A 20001-nucleotide genomic window follows, 5' to 3' on the forward strand; every position below is an offset into this window, starting at 1 on the left:
TCTACATTCACTGACTCACACAGATGTTAACAATGAATTTAAGGTTTCTTATTATTTTATTCACATTTGTTCTCTGTTGAAAAATATTTTAAACATCACAACAAAAACATTAGAAGATCAAATTCTAAAAAAAAAATAGTTTTTTCCCTATTGATAAGATGTTCACCTCAAGCTATGTACTGTCACGTACCATATGCTGATTGCTGACTTTTATGCAAGATTGTTTATTTTACACAAATTATAAAACAGAAACGTATATTGCTCTATAGCACTACTAGTGGTTAAAAATTCCAGGTGGCGCCTTTAATCTTCCCACTTCTGATGAAGAGCAGCACCTTTAGCATTTAAATTGAAATCACTGACAAGAGTCCTCAGGAGATGAATCCTGATTCCCCTTCAGCCCACACACTCATCTTGAACATATTTAATTGACCTGAAGAGGATTTTACACACAGTCCTTAACTGCAGAGGATGAACATTCTCCATTTTAAACACTCCTTGACCCTCCTGTAGTGCAACCCTTAATTTACACATTATCATATTTAAATGACTGATTGGCCTATCCTCTAGTGCCCCCCACTGGACAAAATGTACAGTATGTCGTTCAGACCATCGAATATTGTCAGGTTGTTAAATGTAATAAACATTTTCGCCTCTAGGGGTTGCTAGCACATGATTAATTCAATTTAAGAGGACTTAGGGGGCCCTTTCTTACACCCAGCACAAAGCAGCACGAAGCATAATGCAACTGTCTGAGCTAGTCTCAGTCTGATGCAGTTTTCTTTTTCCTGATCAGCTGCCATTTCCTGTGAATAGCAAATACAAATTCAATGGGTGAGCAGATAAGTTCACTCAGCAGACAAGCATTCATTCTCATGCCCGGAAAATCTGTCATAGTAAGAGGGATCTGCTGACGATTGTTGATATTTAAAAACAAATACACCCCCCCACATTCACGCATGTCCATTTTGTCTGATCTAAAAAGTTGGAATTGGCCACCACAAACATACACACAAAATTCACCCATTGTGTGGTTGCCGTGGCCTGCAGCATGGTCTGGCGGCAACTCCCAATGCGCTCTCTCTCTCTCTCTCTCTCTCTCTCTCTCTCTCTCTCACAGACACACACACACCGAACATACAACTAGTCGACCGAGAGGAGATTTTTGCTGAATATGACAAAAAGAGTATTGAATTAATGTAATTTTCCCCACCCTTAAAGGGATAGTTCACTGAAAAATAAAAATTCAACCATTATCTACCACTATGCCGATGGAGGGGTGGGTGAAGTGTTTGAGTCCACAAAACACTTGAGGAGTTTCAGGGGTAATGAGTGAATTTACATTTTTCGGTGAACTATCCCTTTAAGAGACTAAATACAATCCCACAGTCACCTTTATTTCAGCTGTTAATTTAACAAAAGTAAATTTGGACCATGAGCTTAGAAGATAAAATATTAGAGCTTCCAGAATAAGATACTAACATATAAGTGATGACTCTCTTTCTTTCTTTTTACTTTTTGGGCCTTTACTACTGATCAGTATATCGTGGAACTCATGAGGTCGGTTGTGATTAATGGTATCTTCTTGCATCAGACACATTTCAGAATATTTTAAAGTGTCTTTTGCTCTGCTGCCAGAAATGTAGAGAGAGAGCTGACAAACCAGATTGGCCCTCTGCCATCAATAAATCTGATTGGCTGGCTGTTGTTGGCACTGAGCTGCTATACTGGTGGATCCACCATCAATTACCCAGGCTTTTAAGATGACTGAAGACATGCTGCAGCCCTCAACACAACACACTCATCCTGTAACACACTGAGTGTGACTCTGTTGCCACACTGCACCATAACACCTCATCACAGAATAGACGCAGCGGACACGTCAGAGGTTAAAGAGAGCACAGCGGAGTCCAGCATTGACCTGCTGCTCTGTGACAGACAGTTCACGTTACAGCCAGATGTTGCTTCAGGTTGCAGCTGCTCGCATTAAATCTCCTCTCTCTCTCTTTTTTCCCCTCTGTCTGCCCCCCTCCCCCTCTCCTGTGTGTAACAGGTGGGTTTGTTTAACTTCCGTCCGTCTGTTCGCCCCGTGCCGCTAGAAGTTCACATCCACGGTTTCCCAGGACAGCACTACTGCCCCCGCATGGCCAGCATGAACAAGCCCACCTTCCAAGGTACAGCTGCACATGTCCACATGGTTTACACATTGAAACATGTGTGCACTTGATTTATTGAGGGTTCTTCATGCTGCTGGTTGTAGCTAAGATCACTGCTACAATTTGACTGTGCCTCATAAAAAGCCTGTTTGTTTCGCTACAAAATGAACTCAAGGTAAAATTCTTTGAACATTTTGACCTATCTAATATTTTCTTTTATTCAAATGTTAATTATAGTACCACATGCCCCCTACTCCGTGTATTTCAGATAAAATGATCCAGTGTATGACCTCACTTACTACACTATCTTCAGATGACTAATACTGAATAGTATCAATCAGTATTCAGTTATGTAGCTTCAAATACAAAAATTTGATCTTGGCAATATAAGATATTTCTGTACAATTACATCCTAATGAAATATACACATATTTCATATGATATTTCTGTTGTATTGATGTTACTTTCTGCTGCAGATTTTTCTGTTTGCCTTTCTGAGTAAACCCAAGACACTGTTGTGCGTTGCACTGCTGCCACATGATTGGCTGATTGCATAATTAAAGAATAATGAAAAATACAAGTTCTCTTTAACATAAAGCAGACTGTCACCATGATCTTCCATATTGAGCTGCTAGTTACTGTCAAATGTGGTGCAGGCTCGACGCACATTCACACTGGCTGCTGTAAATCAATATCTTGCATCGTTTTTTTTCTTAACAAATACATGTAAACAAGTGTAATCAGGGTAATCAAGTATCCCTCTGACATCAGTTGATCATGGATCCTTCAAGAATTGAACCAAACATTATTCTAGAACAAGTACCGGAGCAGTTGAGTAATTTCTCCGGCAGTGGCAACAGGTTCGGTTCCAAACTGGCCCTTTGCTGTGTCTTCCACATTTTACAGAGAAATGCCCAAAAATATATTTAAAAAGAAAACTAAATAAATAATTTGTCAAAAGGAATCAATGCACCAACAGTAAGTGAAACTTCTATGCATATCTTCACAGCGATACGCAGCCACTCCCCTGCCAAACCAGTGCTGATTTTTGTCTCATCGCGACGACAAACTCGACTGACCGCCCTGGATCTTATCGCCTACCTGGCCACAGAGGACAACCCCAAACAGTGGCTGCACCAGGACGAGAGAGAGGTAGGCTCATGTTGTGCTTATACACAGGAAGCCTAACGAGATCAGCAGCAGTTTCAGTTTTCCCTGTGTGTCAGTACTGTGTCAGGATGCATTCAAGCGCAGTACTACAGAGTGTAGGTCACCCCTTTTCTTTTGGGCTGCACACAGTCACGGTTGAGCACAGAACAGCAGACTACAGCGCTACAGTAACGTGGCCTGTGTAGACAGCTGGATTTATTATAGAGAAGTGTATCTCTTTGGCCAGACGTGTGTGAGACAGATAACTGAGGAATGCAGCTAAAATGCCTCTTGTGTTGGTTCACAATCACACAGCACAACCACCTCTCTGCTGCTATAGGGACTTCACACAGTTGTAAGTGAAGAGAACTGGTGCACATGGTGAAAATATTAACATACATGATGGTAGCCAGTGGCTCCTGCAGGTTCACTTATGAAGTGTATCAATATTATTATCATTGTTAATTTTTTTACTTCTTACATCAAAAGAGATAAAGGTCAATCAGGATTTGTAGTCTAGACTATGTCAGACACATGGTCATAAAGGTAACTGAGCACCTTTCAAGGATTTAGTCATATAGCATCTAACGTATTCTACATTTGGTTATTTATTATTGCCAAGATTCAGCCATTAGTTTGGCAGCAGTGTAAACACTTAACTTCTAAACAACAACACAATCTCAATAGACTGGAGGAGCGACATGATGCCAATTATTTAATTTACCTTATACACAACATCTGCCACCAGCTGTTAAGACTCATAAGGGTCCTAGTGGTGTAAAGCTTGTGAGTTAAGCAGGTTTTAACTGTGTAAGTTTGAATGTGCTCTGATGTGTGGCAAAGGAAACAGATAATGTTAATGTACATTAACCATTAGAAAGAACCTGCAACATAGGATGCACTCATACTGATGGACTTAGAACCTTAGTCCAAATGAACACATTATTGTGCAATGTGGTTGGTCAGTTTATTGAAAGAAAAAAAAACATTTACCAGATTTCCTTATAATCCAGTGTTTGTCAATGTCCCCAGAGGATGATTCTCATGACATTTCATTTATCTCCACCATGACTCTCAGCTTCACCACTGGTACTTAACAAATATCAAAATCTAATGGCCTGGTTAAAACAAATTGTACTTAGCACATTCATGCTTTCCAGAGGATGAACTGTTTCCATATTAGTCAAGCAGTGAACAGCACAGACGCACCGCTAAATGTATGTACACCTCCACAATACATACACAGCTGGAAACTGAATCTGTACTAGAAATAAGTCTATACACAATTTATGTACAAAATTAATTCCTGTACACATTTGATAAGAGGGTCGCGTTTGAGGTTAAACAATGCTAATTACAGCATGATACTGATATTCAATACTGGGCCATTGTTTTATAGCTGCATAAAGGGGGAGGGCTGATCTTCTATAGAGGAAATTACTCCACACTTTCTGACAATAATGTCATTCTTTACCTTCTCTATTAAGCATAAATATACCTGGAGACATTATATTCATTAAAAGATCTTCCAGTTTTAAAATAATACACTGAATTTGCTTTCCCTGCAGATACTCAATGCAAATATGTACCGTCTTATAACATAGGCCTGGTTTCTCTATGTGTGTGCACAGCCCTCTGCCTCTGTGTGTGTTCTGCTGATATATGCTGCTGCCTGCTGCTTCTCTGCGCTGGCCTGTGTAGCAGCTCAGCTCCCTGCTGTTTGACTGACAGGCTTCTGGTGATAGCTGCTTAACTCTCATCGGGGGTCACCCACTGGCCCGAATCCCCTCTCTGACCTGACAGCTCTTTCTTCCCTCTGCCGCTGCCTGAATCCCCCGCCTCCTTCTCTCAGGGCTGGATTTTCACTTTCTCATTCCAACCACTTACTTCATCTCATAGGATATTTTTTTAAAGAGTGATTGAAAGCTTATAAAAATAACTGAAAAAATGTAATTGAATACAGATTTTATTGATTATTTTGTGTCCTGTGTGTATGATATTCATTACTTCTGCACAGGCACACGGTACATTTTTATCATGTATGTTTTGTAATACAAGTAATAAGGATGAAGCCAATTATTGTGTCTGTCTCTTTAGTCCCGCAGCTCTACTGACTCGTTCTGTTTACTCTGGCAAATCTCAGGCTACACTGTTTTTTTCCCCTTACAACCAGGAACATGTTTATGTTGGCTTGAAGACATTAGATCTGTTTAGAACAAGACAAGATGTCCCAGTCCTACTGGAACCAGTGGCGAACCATGCATATCAGCTACATGTCTGCAACTGAGTAACCGTCACTATGGAGCTGTTGTTCATAGTTATGTTTTTGGGATGTCCTTCCTTCCGTCCTTCCGTCCTTCCATCCTTCCATCCATACTATTCTTGTGAACATGATATATCGGGAACGCCTTGAGAGAATTTCTTAAAATTTTGTACAAATGTTCAGTTGGACTCAAAGCAGAGCTGATTAGATTTTGGTTGTCTAGGGTCAAAGTTTAAGGGGACCTCATATTCTTGTGAATGTGATATATCAGGAAAATCGATTTCATATCATTGCATCTGGCACAAACATTCACTTGGACTAGGGATGACCTGATTAGAATTTGGAGGTCGAACATCAATGCCACTTGACCTCGCAAAGCATATGTTTGCCTTGTGAATGCATTATTTTAAGAAAGTGACAAGAGAATCCTTTCAAATTTGCTACTTATGTTCACTTAGACTCACAGATGAACTTATTAGATTTGAGTAGTCGAAGGTCACTGTAACGTCATGAATGTAGAAAAAAGGGCATGTTGACAGAGGCAAACTACCACAGTGGGGTATTTCCAGTTGTTTATGACTCTTAATATAACACATCTATCTGCATATGTCAGGGCAAAACAACTAGGAACCTTTAGCAGAACAGAAATACATTTTTTATTTTTTATGATGAGGTTTTGGAGTATTGTCATAACCTTCATCACTTTCAGGCAGCAACCAGCAAAAGACTTCAGGAACTTTTCCAGCCAAGAAATAATCCAGCACATACAGTAACTTTGGTTTCACAGTTTATTGTGTGGACAAAGCAAACATAAGACATAAGGTCTTCAAGGTGCTGGTAGGGGTTTTCTTACCTTTGGTCAGAGTGAAGCTGGACCCTTAACAATACACATGACAAGTGAGAAGCTGATAAGATGATTTGCCTCTAAGTAACATCACCTTTTCAATCGCCTTCGCCTCCAGCTTTTTCATCTTCCTGCGAATGAAACCAGGGACCAGTCTTGATGTATTTATAGTTTTCTGTGTTATATTGTCGTGGTTCGGCAGGTCAACTTCCAGGTCGTGTCATTGTATATGAGGCCTCCCTGTCAGTTTGTAATTGGATTTGTGTCTGTCATTGATCTGACATTGTCTGTGCTCTGGTTTGTCTGTAGATAGAGGACATCATCGCCACAGTTAGAGATTCCAACCTGAAACTGACGCTGGCATTTGGGATCGGCATGCACCACGCAGGCCTGCATGAGAGAGACCGCAAGACTGTGGAGGAGCTGTTTGTCAACTGTAAGATCCAGGTAGGTCGTCACCATGTACAACACAGCTGACAACTTGACGTGCCCTTTAAACAGAGGACCTAAGTGTTGTGCAAAGTTTGATTAATTTTACTGATGATTAGTGTTGTACTGGTTGTTGGTGAAACGCTCTTACCTCTCCTTCCTTAATACTAATTACTTTTTGGGCTGCTAGGCAAGACAAGATATTACAGTATTAATACCCTCTATATTTCTTAAACCACTTAATCATCCATCATGCAAACAATGAGACTGAGATTGATATAATTTATACACTGTATGTACATTCTCAGTTTACCCATATTCTCATGTTTACCTTTACACTTTACTCAGATGAGTCATTTAATTTGAATTGTGTTACAGTGTAGTAAGTGTTCCTCTCTTATTCCAGGTTTTGATTGCCACCAGTACTCTGGCTTGGGGGGTGAACTTCCCCGCTCACCTGGTGGTCGTCAAGGGAACTGAATACTTCGATGGCAAAACCAAACGCTACGTGGACTACCCCATCACAGGTACACAGTCCTGTCCCTTCAGTATTTTCACGTTCAGTACAGTTTGTTTTGATCTATTATAACATGATAGAAGTTGACATTATAATTGTGTAATGAACTTAATTTTGGATTCATTTCCATGTTTGTAGATGTTCTGCAGATGATGGGTCGAGCAGGTCGGCCTCAGTTTGATGATCAGGGAAAAGCGGTAATTCTCGTCCATGACATCAAGAAGGATTTCTACAAGAAGTTCCTCTACGAGCCGTTCCCTGTGGAGTCCAGGTAACAGTCTTTTTCTTGTTAACTTCTAACATCATTGTGTGTTATGTCAAAGCCCAGATGCCTTTTACGCAGCATTGGGCAGCCCATTGTGAACCTCAGGTCTGGGGTTTCCAGACCTCTTGTGTCAGGCTCGACTTTTACCTCAAATAAATTGTTTATATGAGGAAGTCCTGGGATGAAGTCATATTCACAGCCTGAGTTATTCTATCAGTCGACCTCTGCTTTTACAGCTATTGTAATATACATGTATATACTGTCTGTGTAAGTAAGATAGTATTCATCAAATACCAACAACCCTCTATGGTTCATGATGAATCCCACCTGTTCTACATCCATCTAACACACATTCTAAATGTGCGCTCAGTTTCACACACAAGACTCAACCGCGTTTCTGTACTAGAAATGAGAATTCCTTTACTCATGGCATGACAAATTATTCAGTGCTAGTTGAACAATCAGAATCTATTCAGTTATAAATCAGAGCTTTTCTGCCTGTGCTTGTCTGTTTGATCCCCAGCCTCCTCAGCGTGCTGTCAGACCATCTGAATGCTGAGATCGCTGCAGGAACCATCTCATCCAAACAGGATGCAATGGACTATATCACCTGGACATACTTCTTCAGACGGCTGGTGATGAATCCCAGGTTAGGAAAAGTCATCACACCTCAACAGCAGGCGCTCATGCAGATCAAAAGTTAAAGCAAACATATGCACACATTCTTAGCCTACGCTCACAACCTGGTCGGAGGAGTGCCGTGTTCTTTAGTCAAACATCTGCTGTGTAGACGGAGACCAGTCCAGAACATTCCAGCCTGTTGGTATTTGCACGGCTGTCAGCCCACATTTACCTATCAGGCCCTGCCTGAGGCCTGGCAGGAGGATTATACCAATACAGCTATGTGAACCCACATATTGATCATGTGGATTCAAGCTGGGCCAATATACAAAGTCTAAACAATTCAGCAAAACCATGTCAAGGATTTGGTCTTCGTCAAAAATCCTGGTTTTAACCTGCCGAATACCATTGATTCCCCTTTCCAAAAAGCTTTACAAAGCTTTTATTAAACAGAAAATGATTCCAAATGGAATCAGAAAATTATGTTAGGATAATAAAAAAAAAAAATCCAGGTGTCTCTGCCTCCTTTAGGTCTATTGACACGACTCAAAGCTTACATAGATCAGAAATCATTGATGATCATATTTCAGGAATGATGTAATCAAGATGTAACTATAAAGTCAGAAAATGATGTCATTTATTGTAGTGATTTGTCAACTTTTGCAGCCAATAAGATGAGACACAATGTTCAGCTTCTTTAGACTAACCAATCATTCATCATCATGTGGTGTAAATGAGGGGTATTCATCACCCCTCCTTAGCTTTTATCAATTGAATCAGATTAGACTGTTCAATAGGAATATTCAGCTGTTGAACAATATTTTTTCCACCAAGCAAAACTTTATTGAACTGTCAGATTTATATGTAGCTCTCTTAATACAGTAAACAATCCAAGCTGTCCCTGTGAGCTCATGAATGCTAACTATGCTAACAACATTGATTTAATTTGCTGTTAGCACTAAATTCACCACTTCTAAGCACAAGGCAAAAGAAAACATTTAGTCTGAGCCTCACCAGGCAGTTGCCACGTCTGCATAGCTCTTCATACAGTCACCGTCCAAGTTGGCAATGATTACATTTCATTATTCATTAATTAAATCATATTTTCATAGATTGGGTTCTGATGGTCAATTCTGGTTCCCAGTCGGCAAAGGATATGGATTGTAAACACATATCTCTTATCAATCATTTCTTCTTTCTTTGTAACTTGGATAACTAGCTAAATCTAATGACTAATCACAACTCAGATTTGTTTTGCTGATTTATACCATTTCCATCTAATACTTTTTAGTCATAGTAACTGTGTCAGGGACAGTAGGTTCTTTAATGAAAGTTGACAGATTTAGACACAAAGAAACAATATGATTGGGTGTAACGAAATTGACAACCACAGATTGTAAACAGGAGTGTTATTTTCATTACTTGCTCTAAGTTCAAAGGCTTTCTATTAAATTTTACCAGTTGGTGTTCCAGTATGACAGGTGTATATTCAGTTTCATGATACATGGAATGATATTAGATGCCACCGATGATGCAGCCTTATGCACCAATCCCCTGACACTGTTATCTCCATGCAGCTGTGTTTTATATGTGAACAGCTAATGTATCAGTGCGTTCAGGCTTTGATTCAAACACAGTACACACACGCAGGTGCGCACAAACACGCCCACAGGCTCCCATGGGTATCATAAACATCTGCAGACCGACTCCCTGTGCCATCAGGAGCCTAATGGTGATGATGCTAATGGCCATAACTTAATCAGACAGGCCCAGACACCAGTAAAGACCTGTGAAATGTGTTCAGTAATAAACACATTCAGTGCTTAGAGCTGTGTGCTGTTAACATGTGGAGCAATGGGAATTCAAGAAATACTTCACATTAAACACACAATAAATATGGCCGTCACCTGTCGACTGCCGCTTTCGGCGCATGATTCCTCCTCCCTGCTGCTAACGGCACAGTTAATAATGTCGTATGATGATGATCATGAAGACATTTGTGTTAATGTAACATGAGAAGTTGGTAATTTTTCAGTGGGCCCTGGTTTGCATGCATTATGCAGATAACTGTAAAAACGACTTCCATCTAGTATTCTTCCTCCACATGTTGTCTTATTCATTAGTATTCATCATTACTATAAGTCCTTTTTTCCCTCTTTCTTTTTTCTAAAACTCTAAGCTCCGCTCAGGTATGGTTTTTGTTTTGTTTTCATTTAGTTTGTGTTTATTCTTTTGATCTTTGAGTCATAGAACCACAGAAGTCCAGTGCGAAAAGATGATTTCACAATTTAACAGATTATCACAGGACGTGGTATGGGTCAGGGAAGAACCCATTAAATCTGGGTGTGGATCTGAATCAGGCATGAATCAATGTTTTATCACTTTCTTTAACATTGTGAGATAGTGACGTTTTTCAGCACTTTCCCCATTTTATCAGGGAATAATTAATGGATCTAAAAAAAATTTAAATAAGGAACTGATATCTTTGTGCGTGCATAATTTGATGCATCATGAATGAATTTAAGGGATTGGTGGATGCATGGGGTCTACTGAGTACCAATCTAATTAAAATATTTAATTCCTTCCCTGTTGTCAGAATATAACATTTACAGTCATTCAAACTTGGCAAAATAATGTAGGAAACCTTAAGCGCGACAAAGGACCAATGTGGATTATGTCAAGGCGGTGGAACAGTGGGCCAGGTCTTTACTCTGAACTCTAACAAGGATGCTGGAGGGTTACAAATCCAGTCTGCATGTGTTTAGTGGACTTGGAAGAATTATTATGATCATGTCCCTGAGGTGGTCTTGTGGCATGTTGCAGGAATACAGAGCTGCTGCTGCTACAAGCCATTTGGTTATTGTATAACTGTAGCGTGAGTTGGTGTATGTAGTCCTCTGGGGTGGTGCATTGTTACCAATTCAGTTTGTTCTACTTTTTTTTATGGTTGCAGTGCAGCTGGTGTTTTCAGAGTGTCAAGTACAGTGGCCTCAGGACTACACCTCTGCTGTTTGGGCATGATGTGGTTCTGCTGGCTCCATCAGCCTGTGAGCCCCATGGCACACTGGGATGGTTTACAGCTGAATGGGAAGCAGTCGGGATGAGTAAGCACCCACAATTTTTTAAAATGCACACTCCAGTTGGCAGCAAGTTGTTGCCCCAAGTAAAGGAGTTTAAGTATATCGAAGTCTTGTTCACAAATTAGGGTATATTGCAGTGCAAGATCAACAAGGAAATGGGTTCAGTATCCCCAGTCACACCAAATTTGACACTGGACTTCCTTGGACCCTTAACAACACACATGCCAAGTGTGAAGCCGATAAGAATAAATAAATCTCTATGCAAGACACAGACAGAGATTTCTGCAATTATTACATAGACACAGATTCAAGATCTGTTTTATTTTTTGATTAATTATTTGCTTTTCATCCTAGTTTTCATCATCTAAAACAAAGTCTCACATCAATGCAGTTTATGTTTAAGCTGTTAAAAATGTCTACTTCAGACAATCTGTGACCAATTTCTGTTGGGTAGCCCATGAGGAATATAATTCAAATGAAAGCATCAAACGAGGACATAAACTGACATGAGAGAACAACCACTCGGCACTCAAGCTGCACCACCAGTGATTAACACTTCTCCAAATTTGGAAAGGCATATTTTACATTACTAACATAAAAATGTTACACATTTCATTTAACCTTTGCAAAAAAAAACTTTAGGATTTCTAGCATCTGTTTCCTCCAGCTCTAATGAATCTGTGTCTGGTTTATGTCGCTCTTGTATTTGACTTGCACACATCATGCACAAATATTGGCATTATGAGCTAATGAAGATTGTCTTTGATTACGTGTCTGCTGAGCCTCATATGGTAACTCTTATTTAGCAGAGCTGAGCATGGAACCCATTTTGGCCACTGGTTGTCTTATATCAGGTAATAACAGTCTAACCTGGGAGTCATTTGCTGGCAGGGGCTGGCCATTTTTCTTTCAGCGGGAGTTTTCCTTCTGTAGCACAACAGTGTGTACAGGTTTCTAACCCATTCTACAGCAGTGCCATTTTACTCTCCCATTCTTATCTGGGTTTTCCATCAGGCCCAAATGACGTTCCATCATCAGTGTTGCATAACCCACCATGTTTTATCCCACTTGGAACATAAACAAATCATATCCTTGCGTTTGTAACAATATATAGTCTGGGGGTTGTCTGCAGTGGGCTGTACATATCTTAACTTAGTAATTTTGCCATTTCTTAGTTCCCTCAGCAGTTGAGGACAAACCCATTGTGGCTTATCCTTCAAGTACCAGTACCTTAGGCATTCACATTCATCTCATTGTACAAATCAAAATAATTACTTCAGTAGTTTTTGTGTAATTCTGCTAACTAGCAAATGCTAATGAAAATATAACCTCCTGAGTGGGGGTAGTAACATTGTCCATTGTCATATTTTCAGTATTACAAGTACGTACATACATGTGTCCTGTTTTCTATCTCAGCTAACCTAGTCTATTTTTTTCAAATTGGGCATCAACCCATGGTTATAGTGGAAAATGGTTTATTTGTTATGCTTTCAAAAGTGGCAATAGAAGCGTAGTGAGACCTCTCAGGGCTAGTTGGTGAACTAATATACCAGGTTAATGGTTCAGTCAGGAATACAGTCGCTTTAGTCCATTGGTTGCTAACCAGACTGTGAGATTACTCTGGAGATATATTTGTTCTGTTGTGTCATATGTCTACAAACTGTCTTTTACCTCCACTGAGCAGATTTATGGACGGTTCAGTTGATGTAAAATGGTTGATTGCCACACCATCATGTTCTGCTCCAACAGAAGAATTTATACATATTTGGTAAAACCGAAATGTACTCATTTTGTAAAAACATATTTAGTTTCAGATGGCAGTGTGATCATGCCTTAAGGTCTCTATCTGGTCTCTAAGAGTTTACGATGTTTCCATGCTTAACACTTAACAACTAAACACAGTCAGTGGAGTAGTGATTTAAGGTGAAATTCAACCTACAGTACACACTGATCAACCAAATCATTATAACGTGTTTAGCAGGGTATGTTTCTCTCTTGAGACCCCCAGTCTAAAGGTTATGGTGGACAAAGCCACCCTGGTGTGTAGAACAACACTCTTTCTCACTTTAACTGAACAAATAGTTCAGTTAACTATTTCACATAGTTCCAGTTTTTTCACATAAAGTCACTTTTTTGTAATCACTCGATGTGTTGTGTTTTAGTTACTACAGCCTTGAAGACATAGGCCACGAGTCCGTTAACAAATACCTGTCCAGCCTGGTGGAGAAGAGCCTGCGGGACCTGGAGTGCTCTTACTGCATGGAGATACATGAGGTGTGAAGTCATTTTCAATAAAGTTTGTAGGTGAACAAGTTTACCAAGTTATTGTTTGTCTAACCTTTGTGTCTGTTTATGCCTCAGGACGATCGGACCATTGTGCCACTGACTTATGGACGCATTGCCTCCTATTACTACCTGAGGCATCAGACCATCCGCATGTTTAAAGAGCGGCTGAAGGCTGAGATGCCCATCCACGAGCTGCTCTCCGTTCTGACGGTGAGGTTCAATATACAGCTACTGTTACTGCGTACCACATCCATCTTCTCAACAACCCACCTTTTTTATCTAGCTGTCCTTTTCCACTGAAATGTGATGAATGCAGATTGCCAGAAAAAAGGTTGTGTGCATTTGTGACGTGTGGTTTGTAGTTAAGGTATGAGACACTTGTTTAATGCAGGACTGTGCATTGAGAGGGAACAATATGTCTCAATTTGAGATACTGTACATTTAGATAACTATGATATTTTCTGATTACCCTTTCATTTGAATGAACCAATGAACTTTTACCATATTTTATTGTATCTGCTGGTCTGAGAAGAATATTAGAATTGCTTTATTAACTGTATTGATGCCAAATAAGTCAAACTGTATTGATGCTGTTGGGGATTAAGATTTTTAATCCACTAATTAGCAGACTGGGCCTGAAGTCAACAATCTCAGGAGACAGTGGACAGACACAGAAGTAAATCAACCACTGTGTCTGTACCAAAGCCAGGACAGAGTATTGATGGAGCTGGTCAAGCTCCTGCTTCATGCTGTAGTCACTGTCACCTTGTTTAAAGCTACGGGTGCATGCAAGGCACAGATCTACATTCAAGCCTACAATCAAACCTCTCATGTCAGCTCAGTGATAAAAATCAGATGGAAGACCTCATTCCGCCTTTATTTATAATGAATATATCTAAGTGACTAAGTACATTAAATCTTTAAAGGTAAACTTTCCATTATAATTTTAATTATAATTTTTTTAACGCAACTCCTTTGTATGCACAGTCAGGGTGGCACCGTGTCTCCAATTTTGCTCATAATATCAGAATTCATTAAACTTTTGCCACAGATGTTCATGTTTTCTAAGTGGGGGTCAAGCAATTAGATGAATCTGTTTCTCACAAACAATTTTCCAATTTAATATCTGCAAAAAACCCATTAGCTGCAAATGCAACTGAAAAATAAGACCGCACTTATTTTTAGTGCAATATTCTAAATATTGATTGTGTTATTATTTGAAAATACAGGATACAGTGAATGTTCATGTAGAAACGCGGCTCTCTTATACACACATGCTTTACTCCCTGCCATCGAATTAGCACCTTTGTCTGATCTTCATTAACTCCGCTCATTCTGGAGCTTGAGTGTGATCGGACACCATCTTCCTTTCACCTATTGACCCCGTGCATCCCAGCTGCGAGGTCATTCACACGCTGGCTTCTGATTGGCTGGGTCAACACAGGACATTGTAATTTCACACATTCACTGAGGGGGGGTGATGAAATCCTCCTTTTCACCATTGCCTCTAATGGGCTTCTATATCTGTAATGATTGTTGCTGCAGTGGGAGAAATCTACTTTTTAGTCAAATTGATTTTTAAACTCCCATTTTCTGGAATTGAGTTTTTTTTGCTAAAAGTGCAGCAATCATTTTTTTTACTTATAAAATAAATGCCACATGTTTTTCCTTGATCATCTGTCATCATGGGAGTGATGATCTACATACCTTTCACATAGTGTCAGACTGCAATAGTTCTGGTGTGTGTGTGTGTGTGTGTGTCACAGAGGTGCTATCATGTAGTGGGAATTCAAAGTTTGCATTGGGCCTCATCTCTCACCCTATTGGGAGAATAATTTACTGTCTGGAGAAAAATGAAGAAGAAAAATTGGTTCTGTTTTTTTTTGTTTATTGTGCATTAAATTGTTACCAAAACTACAACATTACTGTTAAAAACAAGATTAACAGGACACATTAGTTGTGTGTGTTTAGATTGTATTCTTGCGAAATGTCCATTTGTTGTGCTCGGCCTGACTTAAATAATGATGCTAACATATGGAGGGGAGGCTGCTCTGAGACAGTTAACATCACTCTCCTTTGCACACATGTAGTTGGAAGCAGACCAAGGCCTGCCATGCTCAGCTGCCTCCCTCCCCAACAAGCTGCGTTACAATAGGCCAGTCACCCCGCCGCCCCGTCCACTCCCCCTCTATTAGCTACAAAGCACTGGCATGCTCCTCCAGTTCCCCCTAATTGTTGCAGCGTGGCCACTAATGAGCAACACCCACGCCTCACTACATCACCACCTCCCACCCCCTCCTCACACAAGTTTCTCTTTCTGATTACTCTGCTACCACTCAGCCTCTCTTTGTCTCTCTGTTCTTTCCTGCTTCCTAAGTTGGCGGTTTTCAAACAGTCAAATGAAACTGCATCAAATGAAGTTTGTCATTGAAGGAAGTCGAACCCTTTACAGTGCCCTTAGAATGTATGAAGAGGTTTGCACACTCAATTTAAATGGATAAAACAGAATTTTCCCATCAATGTACTTAATAATCCATGATGGAAAAGTAGAGACATATTTTTAGACATTGTTTCAAATGTATTAAGCATCAAAGCCTCATTTCTCATTGAAGTTGTAAGCAGTTACTGTATTGTCGAGGCTGTTGGCTCCACATTCATGTTGAGATGTAAAGTGTTGCTGGTCTCAGGTTCAGGATCAGGTTTTCTTCAAGGACCTCTCCGCATTTGTCTGCATTCATTCCTCCTTAAATTCTCACCAGTCTCATTGTCTCGGCCTCTGATAAAAGCATAAACCCCAAAAAACATGGCATGATGCTGCTTACATCATGCTTCCATAGTGATGATGAAAGCCATGTGATGAGCAACAACACTCGTAAACAGAGTTCTGCCCATAGTTTTTTAAATGTTATTTAGCAAAGTACAGTATGCCTTCATATACCATTAAACTCAAAGTTGCTTTGAGCCAGTCTACCATAAAGGTCTGATTGATGAAGTGCGGCTGTGATGGTCATCCCCTTTGCCAGGTTCTTCCATTTGTGCAGAGGACATCTGATGCTGAAACCACTATAGAGATACTGTATACATACCAGATGAATGGAAGAAACCAGACAGAAAGGATGACACTAGTAAAGATTAGTGGCACTGTAATAAATGTACTCACCAAGTCTATTACAGAGATCTGTGAAGCAGCAGCATCAATGAATCAAGAAACATGACATGATCAGTCATGTGGGAAATAAACCCACGATTTAGCCAAACCTATTTAGAGGAGACAAATGGTAAAAATCACTACCTCCCTTCTTGCTTCAACTTTGACCCCCCCTTACTCTCCGTGGTTGTGCACACGCACTGTTTTCTTGAAGCATGATAATCACACTGAATTGCCATTTAATTTAATATAATGTTTGTCATGTCAATCAAAGAAATATGTTAATTTGACAAGACAACATAAGAGTTGATCTTTCTAGCTGTCGACTTACAGAAATCTGGAGCCTTAATTAAAGCTTATCATCATTTTTGTGGCCATTTCTCTATCTATGTATTTCTGGCTCTGGCATATATGTTTTTTGCCCCCCTCATGACCCTGCCTCTGATTTCCTGTGTTTTTCCAGACATCAGGGACAATACAACATCTGACCTAATAAGCTGAAAATGATCATAGATGTAGGCTGGGATCTGGAGGCTGGAAGCAGATTTACTTTCCCTTGCAATGAGGTTTCATTCCAGAGATTATGGGCATGCTCACTTTCTGCTTTACCTGCAAATTAAGTGCTAAAAATAATCTAGATAAACTATCGACTTGTTTACAGCCAGGCTGATCTTCTGACCTTTGGTCTTTCTGAACTCTTGAAAATGGCTAATCTCTGAGTAGAACTACACCAAGTTACACTGTGAAAATTAAGATCCAAGCTGTAATCGATAAAGTAACCTATAAATATTTCAATTGCCATATATTCTAACTAACTTAACAAGTACCTAAACCTTAAATACTACTTTTCTAACTCTTGAAACATAGTTTTAAATTTAAGCTATTTGAATTAAGAATTAATCCATTTTCATCAAACTAATCTTTTTAAGTTTAGTCTAATACAATGATACGATAATGCAATGACAATAAATCTTGAAATATCCCAAACTGTACTTTGTACTGGCGAAACATTGTTCCAATTCTTGTTTTTGGCAAACAGTCCAAAACATAATGCTAATTAATTTACAATTAAACAAAGAAAAATGCAGCAAAGCCACAAACTTGGGAAAACGAATTGTTTTGCATGTTTGTTTGATGAATGGCTTCATCGATTAACTGATAACTAACGTTGAAACTAAAAAGTGAAGAGGGTTACCACTCAACCACTTGTTTGAAATTTCTGACAAACTGCGGTAGGGTTGTTGCTTTTTCAAAAAAGAAGTTCGACCCAAGTTCTGCTGACAAGTGATAACCCCCAGCACAAATGTGTAGTTTTATAAAACTTGTAAATGTGTTTTTGTAGCACTTGTACTGTGGACCTGACCCAAAGAGCAGGTCTCAGCTGTGTGTACCTCCCTTTATTTTTGTTTGCGTAGCTCCACTCTCTCTGATTCCTCTCTGCCTCACAGCTCCTGCAGGCTCTCCAACTTCCTCCCCTCTCTGTCTTAGTAAATGTTGCAGTCGGAGGGTGTGAGGCCGTGTGGAATTGTTGGAATTGCGTCTACGTAAAGATATATAGTCTTTCTCTCCAGCACATCCATATGCAACAGCACTGCAAGATAAATCATTCAGAGATGATTCCTATTCCTGTCTCTCAGCCCAGCCCCCACCCGGCTCAGGTCCTGTTTTCAGGTCCAGGCTTTTGAAACGCTGGCTTTGGTCAGTGATGGATGGAGTCTTAACAATCCAGGGCAGGGGAAGGCTGTGACAAATGCCTCCAGCACAGCCTGTTGATGGGAGTACATTAGCCAAAGTTGAACTGGAGTGAACAAGAGGAGCGGAGCCACGCGTGTCCGTGCATCACTCTGTATAACAATAACCAACAAGGCTGAAGGCACAGCCGCAGCACAAAGAGGAGACTGATGGACCATCAGCATCATTTTACCTACCTAATGACCTGCTGCTGGTATTCACTGTTTCCTTGCATATTCAGAAATGTTCTTAAAATCATTTGAAGAATTCACAATCTCATCGCAACCCTCTGTAAATTTTTACCAGCAGGTCATTAGATTTGGTGAAAAGATGCCACACAGTGTTTGTGTGGAAGGGAAAGCTGAAAGTAAAGAGTGCAGAGGCAAATGCAGCTGATAGAGATGCTCAGATTTAAAAACGTCTGACCGTAGCGTGCTGTAGTTTCACTTTTGATCTCTGTCTCTCAGGAAGCAGAGGAGTACGCCGAGTTGCCCGTCAGACACAACGAGGACCAGCTGAACAGCCAGTTGGCGCAGCAGCTCCCACTGCAGGTCAACCCCCACTCCTTCGACAGCGCCCACACCAAGACCCACCTGCTGCTGCAGGCCCACTTCAGCCACGCCCAGCTACCGTGCAGCGACTACACCACCGACACCAAGACGGTGCTGGACAACGCCATCCGAATCTGTCAGGTAGGGTTCACAGTGCACCAGATACACAGCAGCCATACATTACTGATGTGATTGACAGCTGATTAATCCATCTTTGAGGCATCACTTTAACAAAACATGAAAACAAGCGATAGTGGGTCAGACTTTAGGAACATTTATATAGAAGCATTGGACTTAAAAATGTTTTTGGTACTAGATGTGCTGCAAGTGACCTTGTCCCATTGGCTTAGTATAGCACATTTTGCCTCTCCATGTGCCATGTGCATTTCTCCAGCACCTTGCACATGTGAGAGAAAGTGGATCTGCTGTGTAAACACATTCAGGACTCAATGCACAGTGAAATTAGAGGATTGTGTTCTAATATACAGGTTGGCAGAATGTGTAAATTCAGGCAGTTGGCCTGAGAATTTTAGACCATGTTTGGACCTGGTATCAACATCCATCCTTAGACAGCTACCTACAGGTGTGAACACACCCAAGATGCATTGATGACACATTTGATATCTGAACACTCACACTCCCACAATCAGAGGTCTGAGGTGCAGGGATTAATCTGGCCACGTTCTTTTATCAGTATGAATGTGAATGTGTCCTGGGTCACATATGAAGGAAAACTACATACATTGAATTATTTGCAATATCAACACTGACTGAAATTTTACTTCATTACAACTTCAAGCATTAATTCACTCACACCATGTTCTTTGTGGAGAGAAATGATGTACTTGTGTATTTGCATATTGAGCAGGAAAGTGAGATCCAACCACAGGTGTTCACTAAAGACACATTTTAATGCCAGGTTGGATCTGATGAACTAGAAACTAGAGTTCAGCAAGCCAAG

The 20001-nt window shown here is 40.2% G+C and overlaps 1 protein-coding gene across 2 annotated transcripts in view; it reads left to right on the forward strand.

Moving 5' to 3' along the window:
• ascc3 (activating signal cointegrator 1 complex subunit 3) overlaps positions 1-20001 on the forward strand; it is a 128279-nt gene that overhangs the window by 99088 nt on the left and 9190 nt on the right. For both annotated transcript variants that reach the window (XM_047340758.1, XM_047340759.1), the window contains exons 29-37: positions 2054-2174; positions 3166-3308; positions 6722-6859; positions 7248-7368; positions 7497-7629; positions 8147-8272; positions 13487-13598; positions 13686-13820; positions 18957-19181. In XM_047340758.1, the coding sequence (XP_047196714.1) occupies positions 2054-2174; positions 3166-3308; positions 6722-6859; positions 7248-7368; positions 7497-7629; positions 8147-8272; positions 13487-13598; positions 13686-13820; positions 18957-19181 (1254 nt within the window). The remainder of the gene's footprint in view (positions 1-2053; positions 2175-3165; positions 3309-6721; positions 6860-7247; positions 7369-7496; positions 7630-8146; positions 8273-13486; positions 13599-13685; positions 13821-18956; positions 19182-20001) is intronic.

This window comes from Hippoglossus stenolepis, chromosome 8 (assembly GCF_022539355.2).
Source record: "Hippoglossus stenolepis isolate QCI-W04-F060 chromosome 8, HSTE1.2, whole genome shotgun sequence".
Taxonomy (NCBI): domain Eukaryota; kingdom Metazoa; phylum Chordata; class Actinopteri; order Pleuronectiformes; family Pleuronectidae; genus Hippoglossus; species Hippoglossus stenolepis.